Here is a 20,377-nt window from a genome sequence, read left to right as displayed (position 1 = left end):
ACATGAAAAATAGCGCCCGGCACTGACAGCCTCTCCCAGACATATTGGAGTTTATTTTGTCGCCCGGGCTTGCCATCTGTGCCATCCAACACAGGCAACGAGCGCAGGCTGCCGGGGGGAGGGGGGGGGGGGGCGAGGCGCGGGGTCCCTCAGTAACTGTGCAGCCTCAGCCAGTCATTAGTCAAATCGCCTAATGAGAGAGAATAAAAATGGCCCCCTGCTCTGACAGCAGGAATTTTGGAGGTGTCAGAGCTCCTGACCCGAGCTATGAGAACAGATGATGGCGAGTTGCTATTTTCAGATTATTTTAATGGCTGCTGCTCTGCGGATTCCATTCTTTTTCTTTAATTTTTTTTTCCCTTTCTAACCCCTCCCCCCAAAAAAACTATCCGACGGAGAACCGTGGCTGGGAGGGTGGGGGGATCATCTTAATATGTTTAAATTTGCTGTAAAAAAAGGAGAGAGAAATCAAAGGGTTTCTTTCACCAATTTAATGAAAAAGATAACCAAAGAAGAAAAGATAATGTCTGAACGGATCAATTGTATCGACATCATGTCCTTCTCTGCATAAAAATGGGAGCTGCGATCCAGCCAGGATTTATGGCTGCTACTGGAAGTACTGCCTTTGTTTTACGCTGTCAGGTTTTTTTTTTCTGCAACTGCAAACAAGCATGTTAATCTTGGCCTGACCATACCATCTTATCAATAAAAAGTTATTAGTCACTTAATGGACGCTTGGAATCATATCTCAATTCAAAGTGAAATTTAAAAATACACATAAATAAGTCCGGAGACGGCATACAGGGCATCACGTTTCAAAGTGCAGTAATTATGATCCATTTAAAAAGACGCTTGTGGCTGGGCGCGGGACAGGCCAGGGGAAGGAAATGCCTCCTAACGGGTGGGACAGCGTGGGGACCTGCCTCCATGGTGCCCAGTGTAAATTACCAGCGCCGGAAGATTCCGGCAACATCCCAGCCTGCTGCTGAGGGGCCGCGGTGGAGAGCTGCTTAACAGAGAGAGGGGGGGGAGAGAGAGAGAGGGAGAGAGAGAGAGACAGAGAGAGAGAGAGAGAGAGAGAGAGAGAGAGAGAGAGAGAGAGGGAGAGAGAGGGGGTAGAGAGAGGGAGTGAGAGAGAGGGAGAGAAGAGGAGAGAGAGAAAGTGAGAAGGAGAGAGAGAAGGGGAGAGAGGGAGAGAGAGAGAGACAGAGGGAAAGGAGGAATATTTAGTGAGTGAGGAAGAGGTGTTTTTCCATCTGTGTGACAGGCAGAGCCTTGAAATCTGGCGTGGGGTGGGGAGGCAGGAAGGGGTCCCAGCTGAGACGCAGTCGATCCATCTTGCAGAAAGTGGGATGGAGAGTAGCGCTTACGGTAGGATGGTCCACCAAATGGGAGTGATACCGCAAACACAGGGGCTCTGAGCTGCGAGACCCGACTTGGCCTGTTCGTGCTGTAGTGCCCCAGCGCTGCCAGTTCACCCCACATGTGCCCTCTGCCCAAAACTTTTCCTCTTCATCCCACATGCCCCCCCTCCCGAATCCCCAGGCACTGTGGAACCTCAGCACTGAAACCCAAACCTGCCTGCTGAACTGAGGAGAGAAGGGTGAATTAACACTGCAGTCCATGCAAACCATGACGGAGCTGGACTCCGTTGCAGTGACACTAACCGAACCAAAGGCGTAATCAGAGAGGGATTGAGCTGTTCGTACACCGCGGGGCAGGAGAGCCGGGCCTGCCGGGGGCTGCTGTTCTCCGCCGTTTGCGGCCCAGCTGCGGCTGGCGCTGTATAAATAGGGTAGCCCTCTCCGGACGCGCGGAGGCTGGCAGAGGACTGACAGGAAATCGCAGGTGCCGGATGGGACGCGGCAGAAGGCACAATTACACAAATCCCCTCTTAATTAGCGGTTCTGGGGGCACGCTAACCCGTAATGACGTGAGAAAGAAAAAAAAAAACTAACTCCAACCCGCAAATACAATGAGAAACCCCACTCAAGAACAGTACAAGAGACGCACAGACCGGCTACCAACCTGCCTTATAAAGGGACAGCGGGTGGGGGGGTTGGGGGGCAATGAAGGGGTGCAGAGGCACTGGGGGTGATCGTCTGGTGCCCCGCCCCACTCCCCCCCCCCCCAACCCCACCCTCTGCGGCTGTCCCCGCCTGGCCACCCTGTGGACTCTGGCGGCGACGGCGGGCGTTATTGAGTCCTCCGTGCTCACGGCGGCGGGCGAATGCGAAGTGGCACCTCACGTGGTGAATAATGGGCCGTGCCAGGGCTGAGGCAGGAGGGATGACAGCCAGAGAGGCCCTCCTCTGGCAGCCGCTCGCCCGGCCTTGCGCCCATTCATCATCCCCCTTAAGCCCGGCCGCCAATGCCGCGCCGCCATTTGTCATTAATTATGCTAATCAGCGCACCATTACTCTCCCGGTGACACCGCCGCCGCTTATTAGTTCGTTAAGGCGGGTTCAGATGCGCCGCTCCTGCCACGGCTCTGGCTGTTTTTGCGTGCGTGTGTGTGTGTGTGTGTGTGTGTGTGTGTGTGTGTGTGTGTGTCTGAGCGTGCGGAGCCACAAGGCCTTAATTACGGTGCATACCCAATTAACAACTTGGACCGGCACATTCCTTGGACTGTTACCATGGCAGTCAGACACTCTTACACCTGAAAAAGGCTCAGCTCCTGCACTGCCACCCTTTGGGGGGGGGGGGGGGGTCATTTAGGAAAACCGGTGTCCACCCCTCAAGAGGGCCTCTGTCCAAATATTACACGCAGAGGGGAGCAAAACTCATGATCCACCAATGCAGGAACGCCCTGGCTGATTGGGTGACATTCCCACTGATACCATCTCCCTCAAAGCATCATGGGAGGTCAGGGTATGGTAACAGTAAAGGTTGTATGTCCTTTGACAGCACTTAATCCCACAATGCCACTGCATTCCAAGGATGGAACTAATGTTTCAGCATATGTGCAACCCTACTGAAGGCACTTTTGCAATTTGCTCTGGATAAGAGTGTCTGCCAAATGACTAAGTGTAAATTTAAATGTAAAGGGTAAAGTCTGACCCGTTTCTCTCGGAGGGGCGCTGCGGTTTAACATGGGGGGCGTGGCGCGCCGCACCGTCCGGCGGTACAGGCACATGGCGGAGTCCTGATTGAGCTGCACCACTCTCGGGGGGCCCAGATGCCCTTCCACAAAACGACTTCATTTCACACTGCTTCATGGTGCTTTTAAATCGCACTATGTATTAGGGGCTCATTAATAACAAACTTAACAAGTGAACAGACCCATTAAAAGATCTTTAAGGGATATTTGACCATAAATCTCCTTAAACTATATTTAATGACTGGATTTCTGGAAATATTTTTATCAAGTCCTAATTAGATGTGCGATAACAAACCCTGCTGTACAGTACATGTGCCTGATGTGGGGAGCAATTTATCGAGCGAACGCTGTCTGGGCCACGAGGATAATGGAGAACCGGTTTTATTTTGGGGAAGACTATCGAGGGAGGACAAAGGGGAATCACACATTTCCAGAGGTACAGCCATGTGCCATTCAAACTTGTCTGAGAGCACGCTGGCGCTATTCTTTAAGACTAGACAGAATGGGGATGTCACTGTTGCGGGGGGGGGGGGGGGGGGGGGTGTCTAATATTCAGGCCTTCAAAGGCCTCATTGTCTGCCTCTGCTATGTGCAAAGTCTTGAAATTAATGACTTGAGAAAAATCATTTGACTCCTTTTGTGTTTTAAGCTGTCCTGCAGCAGAGTGCAGCCGGCTTGTTTCAAAGCAGCTACCGTGATATGGAAGCCTTCCAAAAGCTGCAGCTAAAAAGGGACATTTTTATTCACCAACACCAGACTGATAGCCCATGCACGCAATTTATTTATATTTCCGCTACAGTTGTTCCAGTTTTTAAAAAATAACAGTTTAAAGGAATCGTTCTTTCAGAATAAAATATAATTCACAGCTCTTCTAAGACAAAATAATACCGGATAATAAACAGCTCATAAACAGCGGGCAAACCGGGGAGACTTGGTGCAAAATGCATAATCGTGTTTTATATTGATATTTAATATCGGAGAATTTCCCATTCGGATACAGCGGCAGCGCGACCTTCTCTGGCCGCAGAGATAAATCTTTGGAGAGTTTTAGGAGGGAGGCTGTGTTCAGTCCTTCGTGGCACATCACAAGCCTGACAACCTTGGCTCTGTTTCAGGCATTTGGAACACTTTTACAGCGCAGAAATTGCCAGGTTTAAATCTTGCACATTCTAAAGTAAAACAATACTGTAAATCTGCTTCGAGCTCCCCCCCGCCCTCCCCCCCGTCATCAGAAATCTGTACTGGATTCATTTCGCCCAGTTTAGCTGACACCGGGCGGAATCGGGTGCAATTGGGGGGGGGGGGGGCTTTAATGGGCTCCTGTTCTGGGGGGGGGGGGGGGGCAGCACCGGTGTAGTTGGGTTTGTAATCAGCGGCCCACTCTAGGGAGCCCCATTGGAATAGGACAGTAAAACTGGCCTGATGAGTTCGGTGTCACCGGCCGGAGGTTGTGTCTTCTAATCTCTCAGCTTAAGGCCTTGTGTTATTGTAAAATATGGTCACCCTGGCACAGACGACATGCGGACACCGGCAGCACGGCTCCCAGCCCCAGATTGGGAGATATTTCTCCGCTCTCGCCGACCAAGGGACGATAAGATGGAAGTTTTGTTTGAAACCCGACGAGGAGATCTTTAATGAAAGCGGCGCGCAAAAAATAATCTTTTTTCTCCGTGTTAGTCAATCAAAAAAAAAAAAAAAAAGGCGAGGTTGAAAAAAAAAAAAAAAAGAGGAGAAAAGAAAGTAATTTTGCATAATCAGTGCGCGCCATCTGGAACAATTAACCGAATTCCACAGAACTCCGAGGATCAGTCATACTGGCTTATTACAGATCCAGAATTACACAAGTCATAAATCCTTGAAAAAATGAAGCGTACCCTTGCCTGTCATCACTATTTTAACTTCAAATACCGAGGAATGCTTGATAAGGCTGAAAAGAGGAGATTAATATATGCAAATTACATCGAGCATTTAAAAGCCCCCCAACAACCGTCTCAGTTTTCCTGTCTCTTATTATGGGGCTTTATGTTTTATTCATACACCGACTCACCTGTCACTTCATAAGCTATAATATTATGGGGGTATTATTAAACAGCGTAAAGCACTGCTTTAATTGGAAAGCTCCATTGCATTTTCCAATTATTTGGAGCAAATTAAAAGCAGATGCACACACTTTAATAAGGATCCTAATATCAGTTCCGGGAAATCAAAAATCATTGTCACCGTGCTGCCGTGATATTTTGCAAACTGAAGTTAATTTTGAGTCCTTCCTTTTTTTTCCCCTCTTCAAAGGATGAACTGTCTCTCTTGTCTGTTAATTGCACTTCTTTTAATAGATATGAAAATAATTGAGCTCCATATTAGGTTAAATCAGAGGCAATCTCTGGCTTCTTTTGATTAATGCAATAGATATGTTAATGCATTAACTTTTAACAGGTTTCTTTTTTTATTACGAGGGAGGTTTCCTGAAAATTCAGCGTTCGCCATGGAAACGTCAGGGGGGGAATCTATGGGATATGCCATAAGCCTGCGTGTATTTGCTGCGTCCGGTGACACGGGCCACGCGGTCGTGGCTTAGCGCAGGGTCTCCGCAGCGCAGCGTCACCTCTACTCCCGTCCCCATCACAACAGCGGCAAAAAAAGGGCTCCCTCCCCTCCCAAATCATGCGTAACCTGCGCTTATCTGATGACAAAAATCTGCATTTCAATTAGAAAGGAAGACCAATGAAGCAAAAAAAAGAAATCAGGTTTATTCATACCTTGTTGTTTTTTTTATTATTTTTATTATTTATTGTTTTGAAGATATCTTTGGACATTTTTTTTCCAGTGAAAGTAGGTCAGCTGGTGGCCCATATTCTCTCAGTTTTATTTTACATTGTGTGCGATTTGCATATCAGATATAAAAGACGTTAAATGTTTTCTTTTTCGGTACATTGGTCATTACAGATTTTAAATATTTCAATGAGACACTTTGCAGTAAATAACAATAAGCCGCGTCAGAGGCAGTGGAAGGGAAACAGTTATGGGAAATGAGACAGGATCAGAGGTACAGGTGAGGGAGAGGAGAAGGTTTAGGGCATTTTTACTCAGCAGCCCCTCTCAGACGTACAGGCTGAGTCTGTCAAGTGCATGAAGGTTGAAAAATCAATGTGAATTAGTTTTTAATATTCTGGTAATAAATGTCAAAGCGCTCGGGTTCCACATCTGTACGCGCGGTGGGCGAGGATGACAAGTCTCTGATACACGTTACCTCTTCCCCACCATGCCCCCTCTCTCACACATTCTCCCTCTCTCTATCCCCCCCCCTCTCCCTTCTTTCTTTTTTTTTGGGTTGCGTTTTTTTGTTTTGTTTGGAAGTGACGGAAGGTTTAATCAAGAAAGCAGGCAATTCATCAATCCTAAAGGAGCCGCCGGTCCGATCCTGACAGTGCACACATGGTTGTGTAGCAGCTCAAACCCGGCCAGCTGTCACCCCCATCACACCGCGCACCACACAATTAACACGAATCTACTGTACCGTCTGCTCCGACCTCGCGCTTCCTGTGCCGGATGCGCGCCGTGGCGAACGCCGGGCCGTGCACACACCACACGCACATGCACACGCCAAACGCACACACACACGCCACACGCACGCCCTGACGCCAACCCAGCGCTTTCAGAACCGACCCGCAGAACTCATCTTTAAAGGTCCGCACACCAGCAGGGAAGGAGGGGGGTAAAAAAAAAAAAAAAGTGGTGTGAAATTTCTGATATCTGTCCAATGTAATTTGTTCTGCGATTTGCAATTAACGATTATTATCGTGATCAACTTAATACTAATTATGCTTGATTGGGAGATTTTGCCCATAAGCTGCAGTGGCTTTTTTAAGTGCAACTGACTAGGAGAGAAGACTTTTCAGGTCAACTTTAGTTTATCAGTTTAAATAAAACTGGAAAAGGAGAATTTACATACAAAATAAATAACTGCCTGAATTAAATGAATTTATTATTTTAGAGGGATGTGGGAAGAGAGAGAAAGGGGGGGAGGGAGAGTGAGAGAGGAAGAGAGACAGACAGAGAAAAATGGCAGGATTTTTGGACGGAGAGCAGTGGTCAGACCCACAGAGCTGATCAATAGCCTGTGCTGCTCGCGCTGAAGGGATGATTGGTGGTCACGTTCTTCGTCTACATGGGTTTCCCTGTCAATCAAAACCCGGTCCCCGAGGAGATGAGCTGCGGGCTGACGCCACCCATTCGCCTTGAAACTACAGACAGAGCTCCGTTCTCAATCCACCAGCATGCAAACGCACTGCCAATGCCGGCACTGCGTACGACTACCGCACTGCTCACCGAAAACGTAACTTACACAGCAAACTGTCCTTCAGCAAAAAAAAAGTTCAAGGAAAACAAGACAGAAGAAGCAGCGCTATAATGTGGTGGCAAAGGGAACTGGGGCCACAGCCGGAAGGTTGCAGGTTTGAATCCGCTGTCGAACCCTCCAGAGGAACTCTAAACGAGACACGTCAGAGGATACGCAGCTGTATGAAGGGATAATGTGTAAAACAGAATTTATACTGGGTGGCATTAAAAAGGGCGTCTGCCAAGGGAATAACCAAAAACCTAGTCTTTATGTACTGAATGTGAGCACCAAATTAAAACTCCTACAGCATGTGGTGGGAAGTGGCGGAGTAAATATATTAGAGGAGATATCAATATATATACAGCATATAAAAAAACAGATGAATGGGTAAATATATTTTATTTGGTGTACACGTGGAACTCTTCGCAGATGGTACAGTGTCCCGTGTCTATGGGTGCGGCCCAGCAGAGCACTGTGTCATCAGTGGGGTTATTCCCCGGCCTCCAGCTCCAGCTCCTGAATACAGGAGGCTCTTCACCACATGGTGTCTCTCTCCAGCCAGAGAAAACCTGCTCCGGCTCCACACCTCGCCTGGATCATCCCGGAGGCTGGAGGCTACGCTACGGGCCTCTGCCACACGGACACACACACTGCATTAGCATCTCGCGCTAACTCACAAGCAGGAGGGGGTACGGGATCCGTAAATAAATAAACAAAGGAATAAGCAAGCAAATAAATAAACAAATAATTTCAAATGCGAATGAAATGCCATTTGTCCATCGTACGCGTGAAATTTCGCCCTTCCAGGGCGAATGGGTGATGGGGAGTTTTCCAGTTCTCTGAGGGAAATGGGGTTCACGCTAACTGAGAAGCAACCCACCCAATTTCTTCTATAAATGACAAACCTATTGAGAGACTTTGTGGTGTGTGGTGACACATGCCTTTATGGGCGTAATAACCAATACAATGCAATGCTGAACAGCAGGAACAGCAAGCAGTAGAACAGCAGTGTGACGTGTCATTTGTACTGGTTTCTGCTGTGTAGAGGGCAGGTCAGCACACCCAAGCAGACATACTTTTCCTAAAAGAAATCATTAAAATTGCATATGTCCATGTGTAAATGGCAGCAGCGCAGTTCATAGGCATTGGAATCTCTGACAGCCCTCCATCTATAAATAGTTATATTATATTTGAAACGTGACAGACGGTGAGAGTTTGCAGTGCCTGGTGTTTGTGTGAAAAAGAGCAGGGAAGATGGTGAATGTTTGCAGTGATCTGTACACCTGTGAAAAAGAGCAGGGAAGATGGTGAATGTTTGCAGTGGTCTGTACACCCGTGAAAAAGAGCAGGGAAGATGGTGAATGTTTGCAGTGATCTGTACACCTGTGAAAAAGAGCAGGGAAGGTGGTGAATGTTTGCAGTGATCTGTACATCTGTGAAGAAGGGAGGGAAGATCACCTGATATGGCGTACAGGTTGGAGTTCTGGTGCTCGTAGTCTGGCCTGGTGGTGCTCTTCCTGCTGAAGCTGGCTGGCAGTGTCATGGATATATGCCTGAAAAACAGAAAAATGCAAATATATATCTAAGTATACACATATGTCAATGAGTGTTACATGTATATTACATGTGTGTATTACATGTATATAAATAACTACACACATATATATACACTCACACACAGATTCATAAAGTCAAAATGTCAGACTACTGTCCTGGGTTCAAATCCCAAGGGTTGCTCCAGCAAAAAAAAAAAAAAGAAAGAAAGAATGAATGTTCAATGAGACACTTTTTCAGAGATCTGCAAAAAAATGAAATAAAATCAGAGGGGCGGTGGGGGTGTGTGTGGGGAGGGGAATACAGAAAACTCCTCCACCCCCCCGACCCCCTCCTCCGAAAAAAGATCAAAAACAGCGTGGTAGGACTGACAGTGGTTGGGCTGGCATGGGAGACACACTGGAACCCCACGGGGGGAGGGGGGAGAGAGAGCTCTGCCAAACTTTTAATGATGGCGTCTGGGATTATGCTGCCGTGTGCTGGAGCTCAGATCAGTGCAGGGGTTAAGATCTCTGCTTTGCAGAGAGGGCATCAGCTTTAATAGAGAGGACTGAGTGCCCCCCCCCCATAATCCACGGGCCTCAGCGGTCTCTCTCTGACACATGTGGGCACAAACACAGACGCACAGACACACACACCCATGCAGACACACCCACACCCATGCAGACGCACACACCCATGCAGACACACACACACCCATGCAGACACACGCACCCATGCAGACACACGCACCCATGCAGACACACGCACCCATGCAGACACACGCACCCATGCAGACACACGCACTCACACAGACACACCCACACCCATGCAGACGCACACACCCATGCAGACACACACACCCATGCAGACACACCCACACCCATGCAGACACACGCACCCATGCAGACACACGCACCCATGCAGACACACGCACCCATGCAGACACACGCACTCACACAGACACACCCACACCCATGCAGACGCACACACCCATGCAGACACACACACCCATGCAGACACACCCACACCCATGCAGACACACCCACACCCATGCAGACGCACACACCCATGCAGACGCACACACCCATGCAGACGCACGCACCCATGCAGACGCACGCACCCATGCAGACGCACGCACCCATGCAGACGCACGCACCCATGCAGACACACACACCCATGCAGACACACACACCCATGCAGACACACACAAAAGCGAATACACACATGCACGCACGCAAACACAGAGATGCACACACACACACACACACACACACACACACAAGCACAAGCACAAGCACACACACACAGACACATGCGTGAGCGCACACATACACATACATGCACATACACACACTTTCATCAACGTACCTCTTATTTTTAAATTCATTCCCCAAAGAAAGGCAAAACATTCCACTAATAAGCTTTGGTTTATACATTCCCTCTGTTTTCACTGACAGGATCATACCCACAAATAAAATAAAAACAAAGTTTGACTAAAGTTTCCTTAAGTTACAAGGGTTTGATTGATTCTAAGCTTCATCAGAAAGTTTCACTGAATAACAAGCTGTGTTTTATGTTTTCACTGGCTTTCAGGACAGAGATGCCTCCTAAAACCGGTCGCCCCGGATCTTCCTCTCCGCCTGAAACGCAGTCCCCCTGAAAAACGCTCCCCCAACCCCCGGGACGGCACTGCCAGGCACATCTGAGCGTCCGACAGGACATTTTAAAAAGCGCATCCTGCCGAATTCCATCAGGAGGAATCTGACAGGACAGGGTCTGCTCGACACCACGCCAAATCGCACTGCAATTAACGTAATGCTCATGTACTGTATACCTGAACTGTACACTGATCCACTGCCAATATTACCCACATTAACTTCACTAACAGATGCACTTATACTGTGGCATGTCCAGGGATTACATGTTACATATCATCCATTCCACTACAAGGCTGGATATTTCACAGATTTAAGCACCTTTCTCAAGACGACTGCGGCAATGTTCAGCCCACGGTTTAAACCTGCAACAAGCGGGGCTGCTTAAGCATGTGTCTCTGGTCAAACTGAACTAATTACTCACTTTTCACTGCCAATGTCTGTAATAAAGAGATAAAAGTGTGCTTCAGAACCAATTGGGTGTAGCCTACGGTGGACTATGCTGCAGCTTTGCAAAGAGGGATCCTATAGCCTACTTCACGGATAATTATTAGTTTAAAAATCAGCTGGATTAAATCATCCAGGGCTCTTCTGTTACTCTACTGTAATACTCAGTGACTCACCAACAATAATCAATGCCTCCACTACAAGCAAAACAATTCTTCAAACTGAGGAGTATTGCAAAATTCTACATCAGACATACTCTGAAGATAAGACTGTTTGCTGGACAGCATCGAAAACATAAAGAAAGCATCATTCATAAAGCTGAAGAAATGAAACTGATGAGCTGAGATGAAGAAAAGATCTGATGGAAGTGGGTTATATTTTAAAGCCATGATAATTTGAGTTCTCAAACAAAAAAAAACAAAAAAAAGAGGGTCTCAGTGTCATGAGGAATGCATGTACCCACAGAGGCAAAGCACCGGTCAGAGCAGGTGCTGCAGAGGAAGAAGATGATCAGCGGAGAGAGTGTGGAAAAGGCAGGCACTTGGGGACCATAATATACTCAGACTCCCAACGATAAGCCCCGACGGAGGTCATTTCACAAAACAGACTGCTGAAACTTAAACTCATTTTAAGTGTCTTCAGCATTTTGAGGGCGATCTGTTATTTGAGTTAGTTGCGCGTTTCTTCCCCCCCCCCCCCCCCCTCTTATCTTCCTGTCATTTCTAATGAAATAAATGAACGCCATAATTTCTATCAACATCAATAAAACAAGCTGCCTGACAGGTTGTGGTATTTATGAGGTGAAGTCTGAAACTCAGATTTATTTTCCCTGATAGGGTCGACTTTTCCGCTCTTCATTTGCATCAGCATTTGGCCGTGTTAAATCCGGGCCAGTGGTGAATTTTTAAAAGGTTGGCATCAATCTTGTGGAACCGATTGCCACGTTTAATGAAGACTTCCCTCCCGTTGCAAAGGTTGACTCCCATGTAAGGAGAAAAGAGTGAGGGACCTGACTCTTCACTTGGCAAGACATTTCACAAACAGATAAACTGGAGGGGAAGACATTGTTTGGATGCACCTTCTGAGACATCAACCTCAGCTGTTCAGCTTTTGACATGAGAGCAACAAAAAAACAGACAGACAAAAAACTGAATTTAGTTCCACTGAGACACTGATATGTGATACGAAACTAGTTCGTCGACTTAAACGTTTGTATTTTTAACATTCGGATAACACTAAACTGCAATGACACAATCGAAAGCAGCCGATGTGAAATTACGATTCGCCACGACTTCACCTGCGAGCCGCTTCAAGAAGACAAGAAAATCTACGGTCGCGTTCGTCCTCGCTGCCAGAGCCAGCTATGAAATCGCCCCGCAGACCGTGCTGACCGTGACCAACGCGGGCACAGAAAGCGGAACGCCCCGCACCTCACACCTCGACATCGACCTCCGTGTCGCCAGGCGACACACCTGGTAATTGCACCCGAGCCGGCCACAGCCGCTCGGTCACGTGACAAGGGGAGACCGCCGCACCTGATTGGCTGAGAGGAGCCGACTCAGGCCATGGAGGAAAACAGAACAAAGGAAGTAAGAAAACCCCGCTGCGGGACCTCAGACGGAGCTCCCATAACTCTCCCTCTATAAACACAAAGGACCCAGGCAGTAGCCAAACGCAGAGCTTTCTGAACATCTTTTAGGTGTGCTGCCTGGGGCAGCATATGGCAAATCAATTACCAGTCTAATTCTTAAAACAAAAACATGGCAAGTGTATTGCTGTATAATCAACAGCAGCGGTTCGGTTCAGATTACGTCGGCCACTAGAGTTTTGAATACAATTAATCATCATTCTAGGCAACTAGAAGCCATATTGACACTTATTTCTAATTTGAATATTTAATTACAGTGTAGTTCCTCATTAAATTATGGTGAAACTGGGATCACAGCCTGGAAGATTTAAACAATTACAACTTTTAACTCGTGAACCACGGGCTCATTCAAATGTGCCACACACACACATACACACACACACATTCACATATGCACACAAGCGCAGACACACACACAAGCACACCCACATGCACATGCACACCCACACAAACACGTGCACGCACACACTCGCACACACACGCGCACAGACACTACATCATACTGTTGGACTCCGTACAGGAATCAACAAAGCCGAGTTGATGAGAATCATCTACCCTCACACCTGCTTCCACCAGATCTTATTGTTCGCAGGGGGGAGAGCCAGAAGAATCTCATTGTACAGGTTAAATAAACTATGATCTCCATTCCAACACAGACTGAGCAGCAGGGGCCAACAGCAGAGAGGACAGACCCGCAAAGCAGGCCTGATCAGATGCACCGACAGCGCGTTATCTACCAAAAAACGAGGCCAGCAGAGGGGAGAGCGGCCCCACCCCCTGAGGCAGTTGGGGGGGGGGGAGACAGACCCGCCGCGCACCCCGGCCTGTGCCAGTGACCGATGAGTGCCAGCTTGCATCAGGGTCATGGGGAGGGGGGGGCCCCCTCTGCAAGGAGAGGAACAGAGGCACCTGGGTAACAGGAGGGTGGAGTAATGGGGGGGGGGCAACTCCGCTCGGCCAGGGGGAGGCTCTGGGCCCGGTTCAGCCGTCGGGCTGCTCGCCTCCAGACCCCTTCCACCGGTGCAGCGCACAAAGAACCGGCCGTGGTTCCCGCACTCAAATCGCCGTGCCACGCCCCGGAAACACTCTCCTCCTTATCCACTGTGAAAACAGTGCCATTTACTAATATAACCACTTATTAGCTCGAGTTCTATGATCAGACTAGGCAATGAAAGATCAGACTAGGTCATCGCTGATTTCATTACAAATACACTTTCAATTTTCAAGTTGTTGTTAAGGAGACACTAAGGTATCCTAAGGTAACCTAACCACTGATTGCTTTGTGCCGAATGTCTTTTGGTAGTTAACTGTCATCCTGTTCCTTCAGATCTGGTGCCAAGCCTTTCTAGACCCAGTGTTTAAACTTCAAAAATGAAAACAAATCAACAATGCATGCAGTCTTTTCCGGTTCACAGTTACGACAAATTTTACTTCATTGTTCCATTAGTTTTGGCCAAGCTCCTACTACAAAATATATTTTTCTGCTTTCCGCTTCCTTCCACAGAGCTGGGAGAGACAGAGAGAGTGTTACTGCAGTCGGGCGGGCTTGCACGCGGCGTGTGGAGGGACGGTCCCGGTCAGCGGGGTGAACGTGTGACGGCTTCTCCCCTGGAGCGATGAGGGCGGCGGAAGAGGCCGGGGACGAACGGAAACACCCGCCTATCCACACAGCTGCGATGCGCCGCGCCAGCGGGGCCTGCGACGCTCGGCCCGAGAGCTCCTCCGGCTCCCCGGGAAAAAACTTCACAAGCGTCTGCGCTGAGCCCTAATGCGAGCAGACGCCGCAGCCAGCCCTCCCCGCTCCCCAGGTGTCTGCCCGAATTCAGCAGGCTCGTCGAGGCTCCCCGACAGCCCCCCGAGCAGGACGGTGACAGCAGCGGCAGCGTTGGGATTTTCTCCCCTCCCTCACCCCCCCATCCCCGTCCCACCCCCGCACCCCCCACCCACCCCCATCCCATCCCCGCTCCCCTCACCCACCCCCCCTTCAATTTACACTCCCCGGCCTTCACCTGACACAAACTTTGTAAATCTCCGTGTTGGAAAGTTGGTGTCATAAAAATGTGTACAGCTTAACGGAGGGGAGGACGCCTGGGCAGCAACCTGTTTATTGTTCTGTCTTTTGATTTTCTTTATTTATTTATTTCATTTTTGTGTGTCATGCTATAATAAAGGGCCGTCAATCCAGGAGAAATGTCAGAAACCTTGATTCAGGTACAGTGGGTGGGAGGGGGTGGAGGAGAAAAAGCAGTAATAGCACAAGGCTAATTTATGCCGGAGGCCTGTTCGGAGGTCAGATATTAGCCTCACCAATGACAGTTTTATCGGGGAGACAAATGGGCAGGTTGGCAGCGGGTAAAGGCGAGCAGGGAGGGCACCGCGGCCTGGCGGTGCCCGGCGGATTAAACGGCTGACTCCGCAGAGCGAATTTTCCACATTAGGGAGCCGCTAACCGGCTGGCTGGCCTCCGCTTAAACGCGACACGGGAGGAAGAGGCTGAAACAAGGCCAAACCGATGAATTAGCGGGCGGCGCGCCTGCCAGTTAGGTTGGCCTGGGACGCACCAATCGGGGGAGCACTGCTCGAGCTCGGCGGTGCCCAGGGGACACGCAACGGCCCTCTGTATTACTGCGCCTGGCCCTAGCACTCGCCTCTACAACACAAGGAGGAAGAGATTGCCTGGTTCACCTTTACTCAGTACAGGACACCCTGTAATGTCCGTGCACTCAAGTATGACAGGCAAAGATGCGCCTGATTGTGTTAGCTTCCTGATTTACAACTGATCCCAAAATTTTAACAACAATTTTGACAGCTGTATGCTGTTGACCAGCAGAATGACAAATGCATAAAATAATTGAAACAGAATTTGTTAACCCATTTCAAATTTTATATTCCATTCTTATACTACTATTTACTATTTATATTATTACTGATACTACTACTACTGCTTATACTACTACTACATTGCCAGTATCAGTTGGGTTGTTCTATACAAAACACAAACTCTCACCATCCAGGGAATAATGAATAGGTTTTACTTTTTCCACAGAAATTCACTTGCTAGGCATGTATACTGAAAATATATGCATGCGCTCAGCATCAGCAATTTGAATTCACAGTTTACGAAAAAAAATTGGAGTGAAGGAATATGTTATCTTATAATATAAAACAGATTGCATTTCCATCTCCTCCTAATAACAGCCATCACATACTTGATGCTGACAGCTCAATCTTCATCTGTAAATCTGACACACACCGGGGAAAAAAAAAGACAAAAAACGTCAGTCAGGTATGATGCTTGTTGTTTTCTTTAGTGATACTCGCAGTCCTAATAACTGATGCCCCTGTATTAGTGACCCCTCTAACCAGCCAGCAGCCTCGGTAAGTGAATCTGTACGTGCAGTATGCAGGGAGTGAGAGCAGGAGGCTTATTCTTTCAGAGACAACAGCATTCCCCTGCAGCCTGGCAGAGAGTTCTCTGTACTCTTCTGAGGTAACGCAGGTGATAAAACATTAGCACACAGCCTTAGAGAGGACTCGGCACGTAAAGTTAAAGGTGCGAACATTACATTACATTATATTTTTGGCATTTAGCAGATGCTCTTAACCAGAGCGACTTACATAGGTTACAGTTTTATCCATTTGTACAGCTAGATATTTACTGAGGCAATTCTGGGTTAGGTACCTTGCGAAAGGATACAACAGCAGTGCCTCAGCGGGGAATCAGACCAGTTACCTTTTTGATTCAATCCCCTCTCCTGACCACAACGCTACGCTGCCGCCCCAAAACATTTTTTCCCCCAATTCCAGTGAGCCGCTGGTCTGAGAGAGGGGCAAGCGGGAGACACTCCGGAGTGGCGCCGTGGAGACGGCGTCCTCGAGCAACCTTCGGCAGCGGGCGGAGTGTGGCGGTGCACCTGGCCATCTCCCTGCGTCGGCGTGCCGTGGCTCGAGGGATGAGAGACAAAAGAGGCTCTCACGGCAGAGGCACGAATCCGAATGCTAATACAACAGACCCGGAGCCTTTGATCTCAGCAGGCAGTGCGGAGACTGCCGCTCACAGCTACAGTTTAGGATTCTTTTTTTTTTGTTACCCCAACGCTTCGCCAACTTGAAAGCGGGGGCTTCAAAAGAGCCGGGGGGTTACCGGCAACGGCCGGCGGGGTGCGGAGCATGGGCTCGCCCCAACGTTCGGGAACATCAAACGCTGCCCGCCTGTCCGTTCCCGAAAACGCACGGGCCTGGTCTGCTTGTTTGAATGGAGGCCAATCCCTCCAATCACAAGGCCTGTCGCTGTTTAGTAACGACAACCAGTGTTTGCTGCTCTCTTACCTAACTCAAGGAGTCATGACAGGAGCGGTACTGTGAGTTAAAGAGTTTACTGTGAGTCACAGAGGCTCACCGGCAGCACTGAACACAGCCTCTCCCCTCACTGAATGCATTCTCACTCTGCTCAGTAAACTCTCACTGGGGCAGGCTGCATCTCTCCAAGCAGGCCCGCGGTGGGCTCCAGCTCCGGCTCTGGCTCCTGGAGCTGGCACTGACAGTACACCCCCCCCCCCCCACCCCCCAACCCCCCCAGCCCTCCTCAGCTTTGCAAGGATCCAAAGAATGCTCCATTGTTTATTTACAATTTGCTGTGGAAATGCCCCACACTTCCTCACGCTGAATAATGGAGCATGTTGGGTTAGTGTTTTGGAGGCCGTCTCTCCCTCTGTTCGGGGGGAAGCTGTGGGAGCACAGAGAGGGGGGGTTCGGCGTAGCGGGGGCTCTCGGCGCGCTCTCTGCTTCCTCTGCAGCTGTCTCTCTCCGGGCACCTCCTCTCCACGTCTGTGTGCCTCCGAGAGGAGGAGAGGGGGCCGAGCGGGGTACGCCTCCTGGGAGGCAGTGCAAACAGAAGGAGTTTAGCCCCAACTGAACCCCGGTTCCCATCTCTGGGGGACCCGTCTGCCGTGCCTCGATCTCGCTGCTGCTGCTCCGATATCGCGTGGGGGAGGGGGGTCATCAAAAACGCACCTCGGGTGCCTTTCCTGTGGTGATGATATCACTAGTCGTAGAGCCAAGCAAGCAGCCTGACATATCCTTTTGAGTGCCAATAAGTTTAGCAGGTCTCACACACACACACAAACAGCTAAACAAGAGCTATGAGTGCCGAACGCATTTAACGGGTCTCACGCAAACAGATGGCGGGAGTGATCCGATCGCCTCAGCCGCGACCGAACGTGTTTAGGACACGAAAGACAGGAGGGTAGGCGAGGGACATACCTGGGCAGGATGGGTGCGGGGGTGGTGATGGAGGTGACAGTTTGGGAGGGGGGACTTTGAGTCTTGGTGGGCTCCTCTGACTGTGGGACTCTCCCCATCCGGTACCAGATCCCCATGCTGTTCATCTCTCTGCAGGGGAACACAAACACACACATCCAACACCATAAACAGGCCACTTCCTGTACAAACAAAACTCAGCACAGGGACAGGGTCTGATTGGACACAGTATGCATTTATGCACCAGTGCTATGATGGTCATCACCCTGGAACATGACCTGTATGTCCAACTTAACTTTGCTGGGGTTAATCTTTAGTCACCTTTTGACCTCTTTCAGAATGCTGAAATGTATCATGTGCTCCAGGTAGGCACAGCTGTGAAAATGGATTTATCATGTTATTAAACTGCACCTTGAATTACTGAACAGCACTCGGTGCTCTTCAAAGGAGCCGATTCCGAATCTAACTCAAGACTATGGACTGAAGTGATGAGCTGATTCTGAATCTCACTCACAGTGTGGACTGAAGCGATGAGCCGAGTCTGAATCGCACTCAGACTGCGGACTGAAGTGATGAATTGATTCTGCATCTCAGACTGTGGACTGACAGGATAAACCAATTCTGAATTTCACTCAGATTGCTGACTGGAGTGGGTCTCACTTGGAATTGCTGAAAATATGTGTCCACTGAGTGACAGGAGGTGGCATGGGCAGAGTACCCACAATGCCTCTGGCAGGACTGAGGCCATGTTTTTGGAGCCTGCTGTTCTCAGTAGGGAGATCAATCAACACGACAGAGAAACAACTCTACCTCTGTGCCACTCTTCAGTTTCTGCCCGAGAGTCATTTCAAAGTTAAAATAAACTGGACTACTTACATGGAAGGCTTGCTTTCAAGCACACGTCTGTTTATGAGGTACATACAGACCTGAAAACTGAGGTTTACATTTTCACATTTGTTATAAATTCATACAGGTGAATGACTCACCTATAACTCTGAACTGCTCATCTCTCACAGAAAATATGACAATAAAATGTTTCATTTCATGATTTCAGAAATTTAATAGAGATTAAGGAGATTTTCCTGTATGAACATTGTTTGATTTTCACTGAAAACATTTCAAATGCCCACAAGTGACAAAACATATGGATCATGTGTTGTATTTGAAGCATTTGAAAAAGCTCCTGTATTAAAATCAAACCAAATGTCTGATCCAGGAATCTGAATTTCAATCTAACACCTATTTTAATATACAAGGTAAGCAAGAGATTGATGTTCAGTGCCTCTTTTGGAGAACATGTGGGTTTTCTTCAAACTTGATATGAGCTCCGAAAACATACAGCAAAGCTAACCCCACCCCTCCTTCCACTCACCCAATGAAAGTGTACTGGGGCGGGGCCTGTTTGGACCGGCCCATGATGCGGACATCGCAGATGGCCGCCTCGGTGGAGTCCCGCGGGATGAACTTAATGCACAGCCTCCTCTTCCTAAAGGCCGGCTCCTCTGACAGGAAGAAAGGCCAACAGCCAATGAAGTCACTTCTCATGGGCCCACCCTCAGTAACTAAGAGCAAGCTTTCAGTGAGAAAGTGATAATCAGAAGGCAAGACTTTCCTTTTCTTGCTGTACTCTTCATGTTAGCCTGTGGGATATGGCCAAGAGTCAATGCACAAAGCCATTCCCCATGTCCCCACCCACAGCTATCAAAATCAAGATTTCAGTGACATAATCACAAGCCTTTTGTTTTTTTTTGCTGTAGTCTTTATTTTAGCATGTGTAACTGTAACTTTTAGCATGGCATTGCCGTGCAGTTCCTCCCGCACCGCGTGATGGATCGGCACATGTTCTGATGCGGCCTGTCATGTTCTACATGCACTGCGTTTATTTGAGACTTTTTCAGACGCAGTTTTGCTTTGTACTTCGCTCTCAAGTGACAAAACGAAAATGTAAATGCAAGACAAACAACGCAGGCGATTGTCTGTGTGTTTAGTGGGCGCCTGGAGTATCTGAGGAGGCTTCCACCGTTCACACTCTCACATGCTGTGCGTGTACGTAGCTGGGTGTATCTATGGGAGCATCTCAGGTTAAGCGCCTGCCTTCAGGGTACGGCAGCATCTCCCCGCCTGGATATGAAAGTCCAACTTTCTCCTTACAAGTCCATAATTCTACGCTGTTGCCCCCGGTGACAGATTCAAGATGCTGTTTATTATACTGTCCATAAGGGTGTTACCTCAACACTTCACTACAAATACCAAGAATAGTTTTTTTTTTTTTTTTACCTAAAACTATCATAGCTGTACCTCTGAAGTACAATCAATAGTCATTAGATTTTTTTATTTACTTGACGATTTTACTTTGGTGAGTAACATTCATACAGACTTATGTTAGTGACAGACTA

General features: G+C 48.5%; 1 protein-coding gene across 1 annotated transcript in view; it reads right to left on the bottom strand.

Annotated features, from left to right (window-relative positions):
* mvb12bb (multivesicular body subunit 12Bb) overlaps window positions 1-20,377 on the bottom strand; it is a 51,640-nt gene that overhangs the window by 12,473 nt on the left and 18,790 nt on the right. The window contains exons 5-7 of the mRNA XM_036527454.1: window positions 19,354-19,483; window positions 17,985-18,113; window positions 8,895-8,989 (exon numbers count right to left, since the gene is read on the bottom strand). Coding sequence (XP_036383347.1) covers window positions 8,895-8,989; window positions 17,985-18,113; window positions 19,354-19,483 — 354 coding nt within the window. The remainder of the gene's footprint in view (window positions 1-8,894; window positions 8,990-17,984; window positions 18,114-19,353; window positions 19,484-20,377) is intronic.

The sequence above is a fragment of the Megalops cyprinoides genome, chromosome 4 (genome assembly GCF_013368585.1).
Source record: "Megalops cyprinoides isolate fMegCyp1 chromosome 4, fMegCyp1.pri, whole genome shotgun sequence".
NCBI lineage: Eukaryota > Metazoa > Chordata > Actinopteri > Elopiformes > Megalopidae > Megalops > Megalops cyprinoides.
This window is presented reverse-complemented; position numbering and strand designations above follow the sequence as displayed.